Genomic DNA, 16,664 nt, shown 5'->3' with positions numbered 1-16,664 from the left:
CTGCAGTAGGAAGAGTATTGTCAGCAGGTCAAGGGAGGTCACCCTTTTACTGTACGCAGCACTGCTGAGGCTGCATCTGGAGCGCTGTGTCCAGTTCTGGGCTCCCCAGGACAAGAAAGATAGAGAATTATTTGAGCTTGTCCGTGACATGGCCAGAGGTGGTGAAAGGACTGGAGCACCTAATAGGGCCTGTGTGTGCCAGGATAAGGAATTAATGGTTTTAAACTAAGAGGATAGATGTGCCAGTGTTTCACTACTGTCATTGTAAAATGATCTAGCCCGTAAGTTGCTCATAGAGGTGGTAAATGCCCCATCCCTGGAAACAAATATTCATGACCAGGTTGGACAGGGTGCTGAGCAACCTGATCTGGTTGAAGATGTCCTTGCTTATTGCAGAGGCGGTTGGACTAGATGATCTTTAAAGGTTCCGTCCAGCCCGAACTCTTCTATGATTCTATTCTGTGGCCTTTCCTGTGAGGAAGGGCTGAGACAGCTGGGTCTCATCAGCCTGGAGAAGAGGCTCAAGAGACATTCTAGTGTATATAAACACCTTATGGAAGAGAATGAAGACAAGGTGGAGCCAGACTCATCTCAGCAGTGATCATTGACAAGACAGGAGGCAGTGGAGACAAACTAAAACACATGAAATTGTTTACAGTAATGGTGGTTGAGTACTGGCACAGATTGCTTACAGAGACTGTAAAACCTTACTGGACACAGTCCTGGGTGACCTGGTGCAGGTGACTGTGCTTGAGCAAGGGGGATGGGACTAAATGATACAAAGAAGTCCTTTCCAGCTTCAGTGCTTCTGAGCCTGGCTACATGTTTATACCCTCTCATCAGGTGTGTGTACACATTCCTCCCCTCTGCTTTCTTGTGTCCACACTGAACAACTCATTGTTCTCAGTCACTCCTTGTGTGAGTGATGCTCTGCTCCCTTAGTAATTTTTGGGGCCCACTGTTGTATGCCCATGTCTGTCTTGGACTGGAAAGGCCAGAACTGAGCATGATAACCCAGATGTCTCTTCAGTGATGAGCAGAAGGAAAGAGTCATCTCTCTTAACCCATTGGCAGTGCTCTTCCTAATCCTGTCCTGGAGGCTGCTAGTTTGCTTTGCCACGGGCACACTGATGGCTTACGGTCAAACTGTCATCCACCAGGACCCCAAGTCCTTCTGTGTCAGGCTTCTGTCCAGCCAGTTGGCCCCCAGCCTGTACTGGTGTATGGGTTCTTCCTCCCAGGTGCAGGGCTTTGCACGAGTCTGCTGCGCTGGCCCATTCCTCCTGCAGGTCCCCCCACTGGCAGCGCAGCCCTGCGGTGCGCCAGCCGCTCTGTCCAGCCGTGCAGCCCTGCACCCTTGCTGAGGGTGTGCTCTGTCCCCGCACGCCAGGCAGCAGTGAAGGTGTTGAGCAGGACTGGCACAGGGTGTCAATGGCACAGTTACTCCAGCAGTGACTCTCCTCCAGCTGAACTTTGTGCTGCTCATCATAACCCTTGGAGCACAGCATTTAAGCCAGTTCTTGATCCACCTCACTTTTCATTTATCTCGGCCATGCTGCATCAGTTTTTCTGTGAGGATGTTTGGATGTTTAAGTAGACCAAACATTTTTTTTGTTGTTTTCAGACTCTGCTTTTGAAGTTGGGAACAAATTCCTGATATATTTTTGTTATCTTTTCTGCTGTAGAATTTCATTTAGAAACCAAAAATTAAAATCCCTCCAAGCCAAAATGGTATCTTTGCAATGCCCATATGAGGTCAGAGGCATTAAACCCTCTGTTTACTACATCACATACCAGACTCCTATGGAGAACTCCAAGTAACTGTATTAGCAACTCTTGACAGCTTAACACATGTGTGGATCAGATCTCAGGGTATCAGCGTAGACTCAGGGTATAAGCTGTTGACTTCCTTTGGAAAGAACAGATGTGGCTTGTCTTTGCCGAGTGTGAAAGGAAGGTGGTGGTTGAGATGCTGGCCAATACTTAACTGACTCAACTGTGAGGTTATTCAGCCTTTTTTGCTTACCAGCTTTTGTTTACCCTCTGTCCTATTGCTGTTACTGTTCAGCAGATGAGGTGAAAGCTGGAAAGACAGCAACTCTTATCACAAAAATGTAGTGAGTGATACTAAATGGGGATATTTGGCCTCAAATGATGCTGTATTTTCAAGTTAATATTAAAAAAAAAATATGTAGAACGGCTGTTTTAGAATACCTCTGCTGTTCTGAGCTGGTTGAGTAGCAGGATAGGTTATTGTCACAGAACAGTGCTACGAATGCATTAGGTGCCTTATCCCTGTTTCACAGATCTTTTGTGTTGTCAGTCAAGTATCGTGTTTTAGGTGTTCTTTAAGATGCTGGGAGGCGTTTTGTAGTGGTTATGTTTGGTTTGCCAGTATCCTGCAAAATTTACTCTTATTTCAGGAAATGAAGGGAGAGCAGTTAGAGCAGGTAGATCCTCTCCACTGGGTTTGGACCTTCTTCAGAACAGCAGCTCTGGATGTCTGCTGTGGGCCTCCGAAACCTGATTGGGATGTGCTTGTGTGTACTGTGAAGTTTGTATAACATTTCCTTATTCTTTCTGCTGATCTAGTTTTATATCCTGGAAGCTGAGGGCAAGAGCACAAAGACAGAAGTGGCTTAAGATGCAGTTTCTTTTATGTATCAGTGATCAGTGCTTCTGCAACTTTCTTTTAAAACAGTATTAATTCTTCATCTAAGGATATATTCCTGTGGAACATGAGATCCAAACCCATTTATTCCTAACTCAGAATTCACTGTGTGGGCTTAGAAACAAAAGTTTGGAACTAGTTTACCTTCCTTTTCTTTGGGTTCTTGATTTTATGTCTCTTTTTCTTGTGTGCATGTATATTAAGGCACTACAGTGCTGGTCTCTAAGATGAGCTTATTTCCTCCTGGACATAAGAACTGTATCTTCTTGTGGAATGTTACTCTCTCTGCCGAATGCTTTCCTTCTCACATCGCGAATATTGTTAGTGTTTTGCAGTATGTCTTGTTTTTTCTTCTGTTTATAAGTTACTTTCACTCAGGGAGTGGAGGTACTAGCTTACCTGACAGTTAAACTACCTGTCCAAGGTAAAGGGTGGCAAGTTATAGAGGAAAAGGTCAGTACTGAGGGACTGATGTCTTTTGATAGGGATTTGATGCATAAGCCCAGTTTTGGTGCTTTGAACTGAATGTGGAAGTTTACTGATATTGGGAAGCTTAGGGATATAAGTTGTTCATCTCCCTAACCTTGGGTTGCTGTTCTGTTGAAAGCAATGCTGAAACTTGCCTGTGTTGCAGATGGTCAGCTCTTAAAGGTATTTTTTGTGGCTCCTGAGGCTCCTAAAGGAAGTGTGTTTAGCTCTTTCAGAGAACTAGGTGGCTGAAAAAGTCTGCATAATGAAAAGGTTACATTGTAGAAATCAAAAGTTTGATACAGATAAAAATCACACCAATGTGATATGGCTGAGGGTTATTGGAGGTCCTGCAAAAAGCAAAAGGTTTAATAGGCTTATTTGGAAAAAGTCTCATTTGTGTCTTGCCTTTAAAAAAAACAAGTGAGTCCTATTTTTCTCATTATTTGTGAAAGCACAGCAATTTCTAAAAATACGGTAGGAGAAATTAGTGTGTGTTTCTGCACAGTTAAATGCCTTGGTTTATGGAATGCCAACATTCAGGGAAGAAGGGAGAGCGTTCATACCAACGTGATAAAGATGTTCGTCTGTACATAGGAATTGTTTTCTAAAGCTTTTTATTCTTTAGGGAGAAATGACTTTTAGTTGTACATTCTTAGGAACCTTCCACATTTTTGTATAGATGGGTGTTGTGCAGAAGTAATTATAAAATGAGTGTATTTAAGATGACACCTACCTCCGGGTTGTTCTGTGTGCACTTTCCCATCCGCTAGATTTTGTCTTACCCATATATTTGAGAATCAAAAAGGAACCAACAGTGGTGGACTCCAGCAGTCTCTGTTGTGCAGGCAGGGTGAGACACTTGGCACCTGTTGCTTTGGGTTGGAGCAGGTGGCAGCTGGAGGGAGAGCGCTGCTGTAATAGCTTTGAAGTACGTCTTGCTGGAGGTGGGCTCTGGAGCTTGAACCAAAGACTTCTGGTACATCAGTGAAAACCAGAAGCTAAGTCTTTCTCTACCACGGCCTGCAAAATATATGCAGGTTCAAAGGTTTCTATATTAATTTTGTTGGAAGAGTTCTGAAATATTGATCTGAAGGTTGTACTGAAGGTTGTGGGTACAAATTACGGTAGGCTGTGTGTAGCATATGTGTGTTATTTGGGATTTCTTTTTCTGGTAAACACTAGAAATAATTGTAGTTTTTTTCAATAGTTTATTTCAAAGACAAATTCAACAATAAGACTTCAGAGAGAGTTGCAGTGCTCACATTTATGGGACGTCTTCCTCTGAGAACAGTGTTTCCAGCTTATTGCTAATAAATGTCTTTGGGAAAGTTGCTAGGCTGAGTGCACACAAAATATTTTTCTTTCACCATAGTATTGTATATGTGATGCAAGTTTCAGTTCTGATTTTGATGCTACAGATTAATTAAAATACTATGATGCCTAGCTTGGAAGAGAGATCCCCTTCTATATGGGTTACTCTACGGTCCGTGAAAGTTCTTCCATAGCATAGTGAAAAATGTTGGTACTGTTTGGTTGCCTTTATTGCTTGAAGTAGAAGTTTTCATTGAATTAAGCTTATTGAACCAGCACTTTTTGACCCCGTAGTGTAATTTAAGATCCAGACATCTGGAGCTGTATAAAAAATGTCTAACATGATTCTTATTCTCATACACAGACCTGTAATTTAGGACACAAGTCTTCTGCTACACCTTCCCCCTCCATCAACTTTCTATCCTTGCTTTCAGTCTAGGTGGGATTTTTGTTATAGTTTTTATTTAGGATGTTGACTTATTTGGAGAATAGAGATTTATAAGTGTGGAAGGAATAACGGGTTGCTGTTTTTAAAAGTACTTTTATAAAGTACATACAATAATTAATCTGTAATTTTGTGTATGTATTTAATGTGGTAACTCAAGTGACCGCACTCCAGAGACTGTTTGCAGACTTTGTATTTTTAGACTTTTTTTTTTTGTAGAAGAAATAATTTAAATTATGTTAGAACTTAATATTTCTAATGTGTAATTTTATAAATCTCTGCTTATCCTACAACATCCCGTTTTAGCTTTCATGGTAAATGCAGTTGTTAGAAAGGATAGAGGAGGAAGCACGTTAGGATCTGCCTGTGGGGATCTGAGGGGTAAGAGACTGTCATGTTAATGAGCTAAACATGGTAGAAGTCAACACAGCTCCTTGTCACAACTAGGCTTCTAAGTGTCACTCTCTGAAAATCTTGAATAGCTGTGCTCTAGGTGGTTTTGACTGTTAACTTCCAGGAGGGCCGAGGCAACATAAAAGAGGATTATTTGATGCATTTTTAGGCTTGACTCTTCTGATGTTTAACAGTCAAACTTTCAAGCCTATAAGGAGAACAAGATAGCTGTCAGTTCTCAGTTTTACTCCTGCTGTTTGGTTTGTTGCCTGGGCTGTGTGCTGAGACACCTTGAAGTTCTGTTTTTCAGCATGTGGTTTATTAGCTTGTCCACCTGTCTGCAGTTGATCTTGCTGCTTCTTATTTGGAGAGCGAGTGTTTTCATTTTGAATTGAGTCAGAATTCTGTGTGCATATTTTAACTCTATTAGGAATTCAGGTGTTCTAATCCTTTTGAACTATTTTGCAATGTTTTTCAGTAACCCATCAAACTATTATGTAAAATTATAGTTGTTGAAAAATACATAAAACCAAATTTACAAGAAATGATACTTTATTTTAAAATCAAAAGACAGTTCTGTCAGTTAATTATCTGGCTGGTACAAACTTGTGGGTTTTTTAGGATCTAGAAGGCTTCTCGTGGTTTTTCTTGTACTGGGTGGCTTGCTTGTTTGTTTTCTTCTACTTTAAGTGGCAGTACCTCCAAGAACACTTGCACTATCTACACTGCATATTTTATCTAGTTACTCATTGATGAATGGTGTCTTGGTTGCTCCTGTTCTAAGCAATTTTTCGGTTGTTTGTGTTTATGAACTTTAAACTCATAGGAAGATCCAGGGGGATGCTTCTGTGGCTTCAACGGGTATTTGTGTTGACTATTTAAAGACTCAGTCTGAAGAGCTGTAGCAGAGATGAGTCATTACAAATTTCTAACATGTCAGTAGCTTTAATCTGAATAGCAGTGAGAATGTTAGAAAATGCTTGAGTTGTGTGTCTGGCCAAACGGGACAGTGGGAAGAGAGTGAAGATACTGACTGGAGATTTTATTTTCTATGCCTTTACTGGAGAGTATTAGGCAGAACGTCTCCTAGTGCTGCAGTAGTTGGTACAGGACCAAGTTAAAGACTGAAATGTCCTGTAGCTGATGACAGGAGTAGCCAGGCTCATCTCTCCCTGCAGAACAAGTAACGTACCCACAGCAGGCTGATACTGCTGAGACTTTGTGTGCCATGGAATGAGGAGTAAGATGCCCTGTTCTAGTCTGCCAGTTCAGTTGAAAAATCTAGGAAATGTGGACCCTGTTTAGCCTTCTCTGCGCTGATGTTTGTTGCTCTGTGCTCCTAAACTCTACCAAGTGCTTCTCTGCTCTGTTAAAATTTTGATGACAGAGTTCTTCTAAAGCGAGGGTGTGAAAAATGACTTTAATTACTGGCTGCAGTTAAATGTTTATCCCTTTCTGCCACTGGCTGTCAGATAGAAAACTGTGGGAAAAGAACAATTTAGTGTTGTTATGAACTCTTATTTTGTTTAACTTCTAAAGCTCCACCCTAATAATATTGGGGATTGTGACCTCCAAGTCAAGAAACTGTAGAACCTCTGCTCTAGGTGAAGCAACTGAATGAAGTAAAAGCTTTGCATCTCTGTATGTAAAATTTCAGATCAAATGATGTGTTGGATAAAACACAAAATAAGCTTCAGGTGATTTCTGAGTTTTTTCCTTAGAAAAGCTCATACTTGGAAGGAAACTGTAGTTAACAGAGTTCAGGCTGCCTGGCATCAATTTAAATTACAAGAACATCTCATTCGTACATTTGCCACAGAAAATTTGCTTATTTGTATAAAATTCAAACAGTTCTGAACCTCAGTCCTTAGGTCCTGTGCTGTGGGAGATGGGGATTGTGTGACACCACAAGAAAAAAAAATTTCCTGAGTTACCTTGAAAGATCTACCGGTCATGTAGATGTGTGTGGGCGCTGAAGTATTGTGGTGTGTAAGGCCTGAAGATGTATTTTTGCCTAGAAGATGGTTAGAAGTTGTGTAGAGGTAGTTCAGTTATTGCTGAACGTGAGCATACGTGGGCAGAATGAACACAGATTTTCATTCTTCATGTTTCTTTAAAAATACAGTGTGTTTTAGGACTTCACCCTTGTGCAGATTCTGCCAGACAAGTAAGAGCAGAAGCAAATTAAAGTTTTGCTGTTCTTTGGTCTTTATGCTCTAGTACGGTGTGAGCCCAGTCTGCTTTTTAATAGCAGATCAAGGGGAAAGTTCCTGTAAATGTCTTTGGATGGCAGGGGTTTTTCTCCCAACTCTACCCCCCTGATAATTCTCCGTTCTTGCAATCCCCAAGCGACTCTGACTTACCTTAACTAAAAGACTTTTAATAAAAGTGAAAATTCTTACTGCTGTCTTGTTTTCCTGAATCGTGCAGTAGAAAAAGCTTTTTGCTTATAGGTGTTTCAGTAGCTGTGCTTGTCTAAGAGCGTCTCAGCACAGAGATGGGAGATGCCATGCACTTCAAAGTGGTTACTGTCTTGGCTGAAATGAGATACCAGCAGTTGTATGTATATGTATGTACACACCTTTATTGTGATGGCTGGTGATGACTCTCTGAAACACTCAGTTTGAGTTTGGGTTGTGAGTGCATACCTGAAGAATAACTCTTTGAGAGGTGAAATAAGTTAACTGGCATCAGTCACTGCACTGTTGATGCCAGATCCTGCTTAAAACAAAGCCAGTTTGGCTATCTCAGTGTTACAGTGTTTGGAACTTTATTTAGCCTTTTCAGTTTCTTGCTTATATTTTCACAGAATTCTGTATATCTGCTGTGAGGCAACTTGATTACTGCCCTAGGGCAGCATTGAAGGTGGCTGTTCTTTGCTGTCTGTTAGTGTCAAATGAGCATTATGGGTTTGGGAAGAAGCAGAACATTTTGCTTTAAAGTATTTTCATACGTGCATCAGAGGAGTGACTGACTGTGTTTCTGCTCCCCTCTATAGTCAATACAAATGAATAAGGTAAAGATACTTTATTAAAACTTGCTGATAGCAATCCTAATATTTCAGTAAACTAATTTCTTCTGCTGTTGAAGTCTTCACAACTGAGCATCTATAAACACCTCAGAGTGGATCTTTGCTGTTCAGCACAGCAGAACGCTTAGGCTGGAAATGTGCCTCCTCCTCTTTCTGTGAAATTGTATCCAAGCTTTGCTGAGAAGTACTACTTCTAGAAATAAGCTTTCCCTTTAGTGTTTGTATTCCTCAAAGAAACTTTGGCTGTATGCTAAAATAATTAAGCCCAAATATTCTAAGGTTGGGCCTGTGTTGATGTCAAAGCAGTGTTGGGAACAAGTGCTTATACAGCATCACTTGCTGGAATAAAGGACAGGAAGAAATTGTAGTTTGATCCATATTGCAGTTAAATGTAGTACCATTGAAAAGGTTAATTGTCTAACTAATGTTAAATTTGAAAGTTCAGGCTTCAGGGTTAGAAAACTTTCTGTTAAGGTTTGCTAGGAACTTGATCCTGTGTCATATGTGTTAAGGTTGAGTTGTGTATGTTGAGGTTTTTTAGCCTCAAAAAGGGAGCCTTGTTCAGTGCATGGGGTGGACAGGTGAAGGTGGTGGGCAGTGTAGCTAAGCAGATCAAGTAGTTTGCTGCTACTGATGAGGGGTGGGTTCTGCTGCTCCTTAGTGCCTGCTTTTGGTAGTCTCCGTGCTCTAGTTCCTGTTTGACAGTGCTGTGAACCAGTTTTGTTCACTAATCTAGCAGCAAAGTGAATAGTTTTCTGCTGAGCCATTGAGTCAATTTGCTGTGCAGTCAGGTGAGGATCAGTCAGTACCAGGAATGGTGTAGGACTGCATGCCAGGAGCAGTGGCAGAGGACGGTGGGCAGTTTGGTTCTACCCATCCATGGCAATGAGCTCCTAGTATTGTGTATGCAGTCACAGGGTCATGTGAGTTTGAAAAAGGCTGAAAACTACTAATCAGTTTTTGAAGTCATCTTATCTTTAATTTTCTACTTGAATTGCTTTTAGGGAGCCAAGTTTTACTCTTGTTGATATGTATATTTTTTTTTTAAAATCTTTTAATTCTGGTAATGCATTAAAAAAAAATCCCATTTGGAATCCCCTTTCACTTCTGACTTGCAGGTCCAAAGGCTTTTTTCCTCTCCAGTGGCATCAGTAGCTCAGACCCTTGAAGGGATTGATATTTTGTCTCACAAGGATAGACACTCCCCATTTTGATTTCTGTCTTATTCCCAGTTGCAAGTAGCAGTTCAGGGGTCTCTGCTACTTCCCATTATAGATCCTCTGTTTGTTGGTGTGTGGTTTTTTTTAATATAGCCTTTTGTTCCTTCAGTAATTGTTGCTGTCTTGGTTTGCAGGTGTTTCAGAATTAAAAATGGCTTCTGTTTATCCTTTTTGGTATATAGAGATCCAGAAAGTTCTGTGGAAGAGAAAGGAGTTGTGTTCAGAGATGCAAGGCTGCTAACAAATATTTATTTGGTTCCTAATTGCATGCACCATTTTTGCAACTTATCACGATTTGGGAAGGTGTGTACTGATGAACTTTATTTCATGTATCTGTAAATGGCATAACCTTCGCAGTCTATGGTCAAAAGTGAAAACATTTGTATTAAAATACTTATATTTGAAGCCAAACAATTTCTTTTCAGGCTTGAAGGAAGACTGTGGATACCATCAAAAGAATTATTTTTATCCTGTGGTTAGAGACCTTTTTTCCCCTTTTAAAGGTTTAATGGTATGAAAACAAACACAGAGAATGATAAATGTTCTTCACTTAAAAAATATCTTAGTGTAATCCTCCTTAAGAAGGTTTTGAGTATATATGTGGGCATATATCAAGTTAACTAAAACATTTTTACAACTGGTTGTGCATGCAGACTGTTTTGGATATATTTATGTGAGCTTTGCATGGTTTGACATTGATTTACATTGTGAATGATGCATTTGGGTGTTTTTTCTTGTTTGTCTGTCTTAAAAGTACATCTGCTTTTGAGACCATGGCTTTGCTCTTTTAAGTGCTGTTTACTGATGATTAGCATAGAACAGAGTACTTCTATGGACCTAGCATGATCGTCTAGTCCAACTGCCTGACCAGTTCCAGGCTGACCAAAAGTTAAAGCATGTTGTTAAGGGTGTTGTCCAAATGCCTCTGAAACATTGACAGGCTTGGGGCATCCACCACTTCTCTAGGAAGCCTGCTTACTAGTGTTGGAACTAAAGGTTTTTGTAGGAGTGGGGTGCGTGTCGTTTTGGGTGGTGTTTTTTTTTTTTTTATAGCTGCATCTGTGAAATACGTTAGTTGATGGATTAAAAAAACCAGCCACCACATATCACAGGAGTTGCTGAATGAATGAAATTGTTAGTCTGTAAAACTTCTCAGAAGATAGAATCAGAGGCAGGGAGCGGGACAGACCCAAGAGATGAAATGAGGTGATCTTCATTCTCGTACCGTAGAAATGGAAGCCAACAATTTTTGAGGTAGTTTTGCACAGATACAGGTTCATACCCTTCTTTTACATGAGTACTTTACATTTCAACTAGTAATAAGAGGATGTAATTTAATAGCTGGATGTTCAGCACAGATGTGCAGGTACTGGTATCCAGTCTTAAGGCTTTCTTTGGTTAATGATAGACATGCTAAAGTATGAAAGCACAATTTGTCTCTTGCTGTAGCAAATAGCTTCTTGCTTGATACTTAGAAGTTGTATTTGTTGCCAGTTACGTTAGTTCTGATTGTACCATGGTGAATATAAATTTCCATCCTGTCTGTGCTGTGTGCGAAGCCACAGACCTGAATGACTGGTCTCTACAACAATCTGAGCTCCATCTGAGAGCAAGTGAAGTGGGTTGACAAGTAACCTCTGCTTCCCCCTGCCTCACCTTGCTGCATCATTAGCGCTATAATTCTGTGTTTTCTATGTTCAGACTAGTATAGTATCTAGAAATGTTTGAGTTCTGTATGATGTCTATCGCTATAGCAATGAGTGTTCATGTTTGGGGTGAAACATTTTTAAAATGGCAAGTTAAAGCATTTTTAGGAGTTTGAAATACCTGTAGACTCTTGGATGCTCTCTGGCTGTGTATTCCTGCGGTCAGGAGGAGGGAAAAAAGTCATCTGTTCTGTAGTTCGTATTTTGATGTTTGGGTGGAGATGTTTAACCCTATAATATGGAACTTCCCACTGTCATAAACAATTTCTTTGGTTTTGTTTCTCCCTGAAAGGAACTGGTGCCATAATGACACCATTAGAATAATCCAGAATGTCAATAGTAGGTGGTTTTTATCAGGTGATGTTTCACTCAAGTACCCTGGCACAGTCAGTGAACTATTCTCAGGACTCCTCTAAGATTGAAGTAGGTGGTTGAACACGCGTTGCTGCTCTTTCTGCTCTTCCCATGCCCACTAGACTGAAAGACACTGGCAGAAGGAAGATGTTAATAACAGTGGTGAGTATTCCATCTGCCATATGAAGCAGTCCTTTTGCAGAGGCCCACGCTGGTTTCATATTAAATTTAGCCTAATGAAAGGACAGATTTTCATGAGGATACTGTGCCTTTTGGCAGTTGAACTTAATTAGCTAAAAGTGAAATTGTGCTCATACAGTGTGCTGTGTTAAACCTGATTGAGAGTGAAGGCAGTCTTTGTAGCTTTTAGCTGTGTGGATTAGGTTAAATCCTAGAGTCTACTTCCTTGTTTGGGCAAAGAAAGAAATGAGTGACCTCAGGGCACTTCTTCCCCCTACAAGATGAGAAGATAGAGGGATAACTAGCTTGCTCACTTGCCTCCACTTCAGAAATCCCAGAGGTATGTAGCTGCTCTAACAAACATCAAGAGGCTGATGGGCAAGTGTCTTAATTGCTTGTTCTTTGCAGTGTCTGCGCTTTCCATATCCAAACCTCTTAATTATCAGCAGGAGTGTGTGTTTCCATGCACCAGCAGTGGTGTTGTTTGGGTTTTTTTAAGGATTCTTTCGAGTTACTTGGGCTGACATTTGGGAGCTGAAAGTAGTCTGCTGCAGCATAGTAGTAACCACCATCTAACTTCTGTGAATTTGAGATTACTTAGAAATTGTGTATTTAATTCTAAACTTCTGTGTCTGAACCTGCTGATCTTGAATTGCTTGTTGTGAATATGATTTTGTGCTGTAACATGGCCAGTAATTTGGTCTATCAAATTGTGAAATGATTTCAACTACTAGACTTCAAGGCAGTGTAATGGCAGAAGTTGGAAAAAAAAAAAAAAACAACCAAAACACTTGAAGAAAAACACTTTAAAACCAGGGAGAACATTTACCTTGGGAATCACTTGAAAATATTATTACTTTTTTTTTTTAGTTTGCATATTATATAAACTTGAAGCTAGTTTCTGTTTTGTGATGTTTTGGTTCTCAGTAGTTGATTGTGTGTTAAGGTTTTGTTAGTTTTAGTTTGTGTGTTTTTTGGTTTTGTTTAATCCATTTTTTAGGATGTATCGGGTCAGTTTTTAGATGTTACCACATGTATTTCAACAAACTGTGTTCAGTTGTGGAAGAATGACTATGCAAATTCATCTAACAAGACAGGTTCTGGTAGTGGCATCTTGTGAACAGTTTGCTGATGGTGGTTGATATTAACTGACTGTTTATAAACCCCTTGTTTGGCAGTGTTTGTTGACAGCTGTCATTTTATGTCTCTGAACTTTCTGATATAGTAATTGCATATGACCAGTTAAAGGGTATGATTAAGGACTGTGACTCATCATGAAAGCAGCCTTGGGATACTTGTGTGGTTTTTTTTGTAATTTCCTCCCCTCATAGCTTGTCTGTCAGATATCTTTTAGTGCTGGTTTTCAGACAGATGCACATTCTGACCGTTGGTGTCAGTCTCTGGCCTTTGTGTACCACAGTGAGGGTTTTGGTAACTTTGAATCCTGATGTTTAAATACATATTTTGCATGTGAGGGAACTTAAGAGATCTTTTTTTCCTCTCAACAGGTGGGAAGGAGAAACCAAAAACCAATGCAGAAGAGCTACAGATTAAAAAAGTTAAGAAGAAAAAGAAAAAGAAACATAAAGAGAATGAGAAGAGGAAGCGTCCAAAAATGTACAGCAAATCCATTCAGACCATCTGCTCAGGATTGGTTTCTGATGTTGAGGATCAGGAAGCCAAAGGCATCATAGATGATCATCTTAAGGATTTCAATGGGAAAAATATGGATCCCAAGAAGGACTGTGAGTCCAAGATACCAGAGAACAGTGAGTTTCCATTTGTCTCGTTAAAGGAGCCACGGGTTCAAAATAAACTCAAAAGGTTGGACACATTGGAGTTCAAACAGCTGATTCATATTGAGCACCAGCCTAATGGAGGTGCATCAGTTATCCATGCCTACAGTAATGAACTCTCCCACTTATCTCCTGTGGAGATGGAGAGATTTGCAGAAGAGTTTGTGGGTCTGGTTTTTAGTGAAAATGAAAACTGTGCAGCTTACTATGTAATGGGTATTGTTCATGGGGCAGCTACTTATTTACCTGACTTTTTAGACTACTTTTCGTTTAATTTTCCCAATTCACCAGTGAAAATGGAGATTTTGGGAAAGAAAGATATAGAGACAACGACTATGTCAAATTTTCATGCTCAGGTAAGAGGTTATATGTTTTACTTTCTAAAGTCATGTCATCGTTTCAAACAACTGTGAATGGTATTTTTTTTTTTTTTTTAGAATACAGTTACTATTAGCTGTGCTATGTGCATGATGCAGAAGGCTAGAAACAAGGGAATTCTTTAAGTTCTGCAGTATTAAAGATAAGGAGCCTAACTGAGACATAAAATTGGCTTTTGTGGAGGAGGCAATATGCTTGCGTGTGTGTGTGGGTTTCTTTGGATTTATTTCTGTAACTGAAGTTTAACCATGAGTTTGGGAGAATTGAAATGATTTAGCTGTGGCCATCTGGGCATCCAAACTGTGGTTTGTCTGTATGAACTTCCTGGTAAAACTGAAATGCTTTAATACCTTAGAACAATGTTATATGTAAAACCTGTGTAGGGTACAGTTCACTAGTTACATTTGTAGTTTGAGGCTTTTAAATCTGTTCTTAATGGAGAACTTCATGGTGGTTAATGTGGCTACTAGTTTGATCCTTACCCTTTTGCATTTCCCCCTGTTAGCTGTATTCTCTTGAAGGCTGTTAAATGACATGGGGGGAATGGTAGGCAGCTTTTGAATCTTTTAAAATTTAATTTTTTTTTTGTTCTCAGAGTGACTGCTCTTAACAGCTACTGACTAAATATCACCTCTGCTACTTATTAACTTGCTGTAGGAGAAATGTTACTGTTTCATATGAATTACTTATATTTTAGGTCAGGGTTTGGGGCAAAAAAAAAAGCTCTTACCCCCTTAGATTGCCACTTTGATGAGGGTATTTTGTAGAACCCATAGAGATATTCTGAAACAATTTATGAAGAAACTCAATCCAGTTATTCATTATATTAGCTTCAGCTCACAATTGCCTGTTTAACTCCCTGTTTGTGACTTTGGATGTTTTATGGAATGCATTTTAAGCTATTTTAGTCTTCAATTCTTAGACAACTGTGAAGAGTTCAAGTGTAAGTTATAACATTTCCAGTGCTAGTTAAGAAAACATCTACTGCTGTGGAATATCAATATTCTGTGAAATATAGTCACTACTTTTTTTTAGTATATAAACAGAATTGTTACCTGAATAGTTAAAATCACAGAAGGAGGAACAGAGAGAGAATGTAGTAGATGGAAGAAGCCAAACTGTTGTTACAGCATTCAGTCGGTCAACTTTGTAGCCTGTCTTGTAACTTACATTTCACTTGGCTGGAGATAGAGTTCTGATATCTTCTTTTCCTTCTTTCCCCCCCCCCCCTCAGTTTTTCAGTTAGTTTTCATGGTGTTTTATCACTTGTCAGAGGCTGGTTGCTTGACAGAAAATTCTTGGCTCCTTGTGTTGTTGCTAACATAAAGGGTGTAGTGTATATAACTATTGCACACCAGACTTACTTATACTGTCTTCTGTTTAGCATTGCTCCTGCCTGTAATATTTTTGTCCTCGTGTCAATATCTTGGTTGCCTAGCTTTTGATTCTAGTTTTCTTCATTCCATTTTTTCTGTCTTTTTCTGGCTGCTTATTTTGTCTTACTCAGGTGATCTGCTACAGTCAAAAGGTTTTGCTGGCTTAATATTCTTCTCTCTGGCTGGGGCCAGTGTCAAAGATGTCTAGGAAGGAGTATGAGAGTCTAGTAATCAGTTATACTGTGTGAGAGTGCTTGTCCTCCAGGGATGTATCAGGACCTTTTAGAAATCTTTGGGTGATTCTGTGACTAACTTTCAGCTGTATTTTTTGTGTGTGTTTAAATTTTTGATTCATTAGTATCAGTTACCTATATTTTTCAGTTTTCTGCCTCTGCCTTCCTTTATAAAAGGTACGAGATGATTGCATAACTTAGGTCTTGTGCATATTGATAATATTCTCCTGTCTTGCTCAGTTCTTTTTGAATCTGTTAAAGGGATTCTGATGTCCTGTTGCAGTATATTTCAATGAAGTTTTAAATATAGTTTTCTGTTCCTGCATTGCAGGCGCTCTGTGCTATTGTGTGTGTTGTCCTGACCTGTCTGAGTGATGTCTAGCAGTTGTTGTGTAGCCTTAGTTGAAAGGTGTTGCTTTTTGATGCCTTAGGAACTTAGTTTTATCGAGTCTGCTTTGACTATCTCTCAGCTTTCTTTAGCCCTAAGAAACTTGGGCATTTCTTTGCTAATTTTAACTAAAACACTGAAGTGAGGCTCACTTTGGTAGATGAGTTTTTTTGGTTGTTTTTGAGAACTCATTGTAGCACATGTTATCAGTCTGACAAACGTAAACATTTAAAAAGATCTTAAAGTATTAAAACAATAAAAAGGCAGGATGCGCTAAGCCCGAAATTGAAAGTATTATTGAATATTTTATCATTTTTACTTCTCATGCTGATTCTTTTGGTACTGCCTGATGATATTCCAACTCCTGTTTTGCAGCAGATGGAGGAGTTGGTGGTTTTTTTTGTGTGTGTGGTGGTTTTTTTTTTTTTTTTTTTTCCAAGTAATATTTTCAAGTTGCTGAGTTTTGTGGTAAGGTGCAGAGTCCACAGTAAATTCTGTTGGTGAGAAAACTATCGGAGTCCTCCTAAGCCTACCTGGAAAGTCTGCATCTCCTGAGTAATTGACTTAAGTTTTGCAAATGTTGCATTGAAACTTAACTCCTTTCAGCTTTCCAATATACCTCTGTCAGACAGAAGTAATGTATTTTCACTTAGTAGAATATTAGAAGTGGGCAGAAGCTTATTAGAATAGAACTGCCACAGGAGAGAGAAG

General features: G+C 39.6%; 1 protein-coding gene across 1 annotated transcript; it reads left to right on the top strand.

Annotated features, from left to right (window-relative positions):
* Positions 1-13,290: 13,290 nt before the first annotated feature.
* Positions 13,291-13,934, top strand: LOC103780851 (round spermatid basic protein 1-like protein; the record flags this gene model as incomplete). The annotated part of the gene is made up of 1 exon (XM_008948544.1): positions 13,291-13,934. A coding segment is annotated over one exon (644 nt), but the record flags the coding sequence as incomplete, so codon positions are not given.
* Between the last annotated feature and the right edge of the window lie 2,730 nt (positions 13,935-16,664).

Source organism: Merops nubicus, unplaced genomic scaffold (genome assembly GCF_000691845.1).
Source record: "Merops nubicus isolate BGI_N331 unplaced genomic scaffold, ASM69184v1 scaffold6811, whole genome shotgun sequence".
NCBI lineage: Eukaryota > Metazoa > Chordata > Aves > Coraciiformes > Meropidae > Merops > Merops nubicus.
This window is presented reverse-complemented; position numbering and strand designations above follow the sequence as displayed.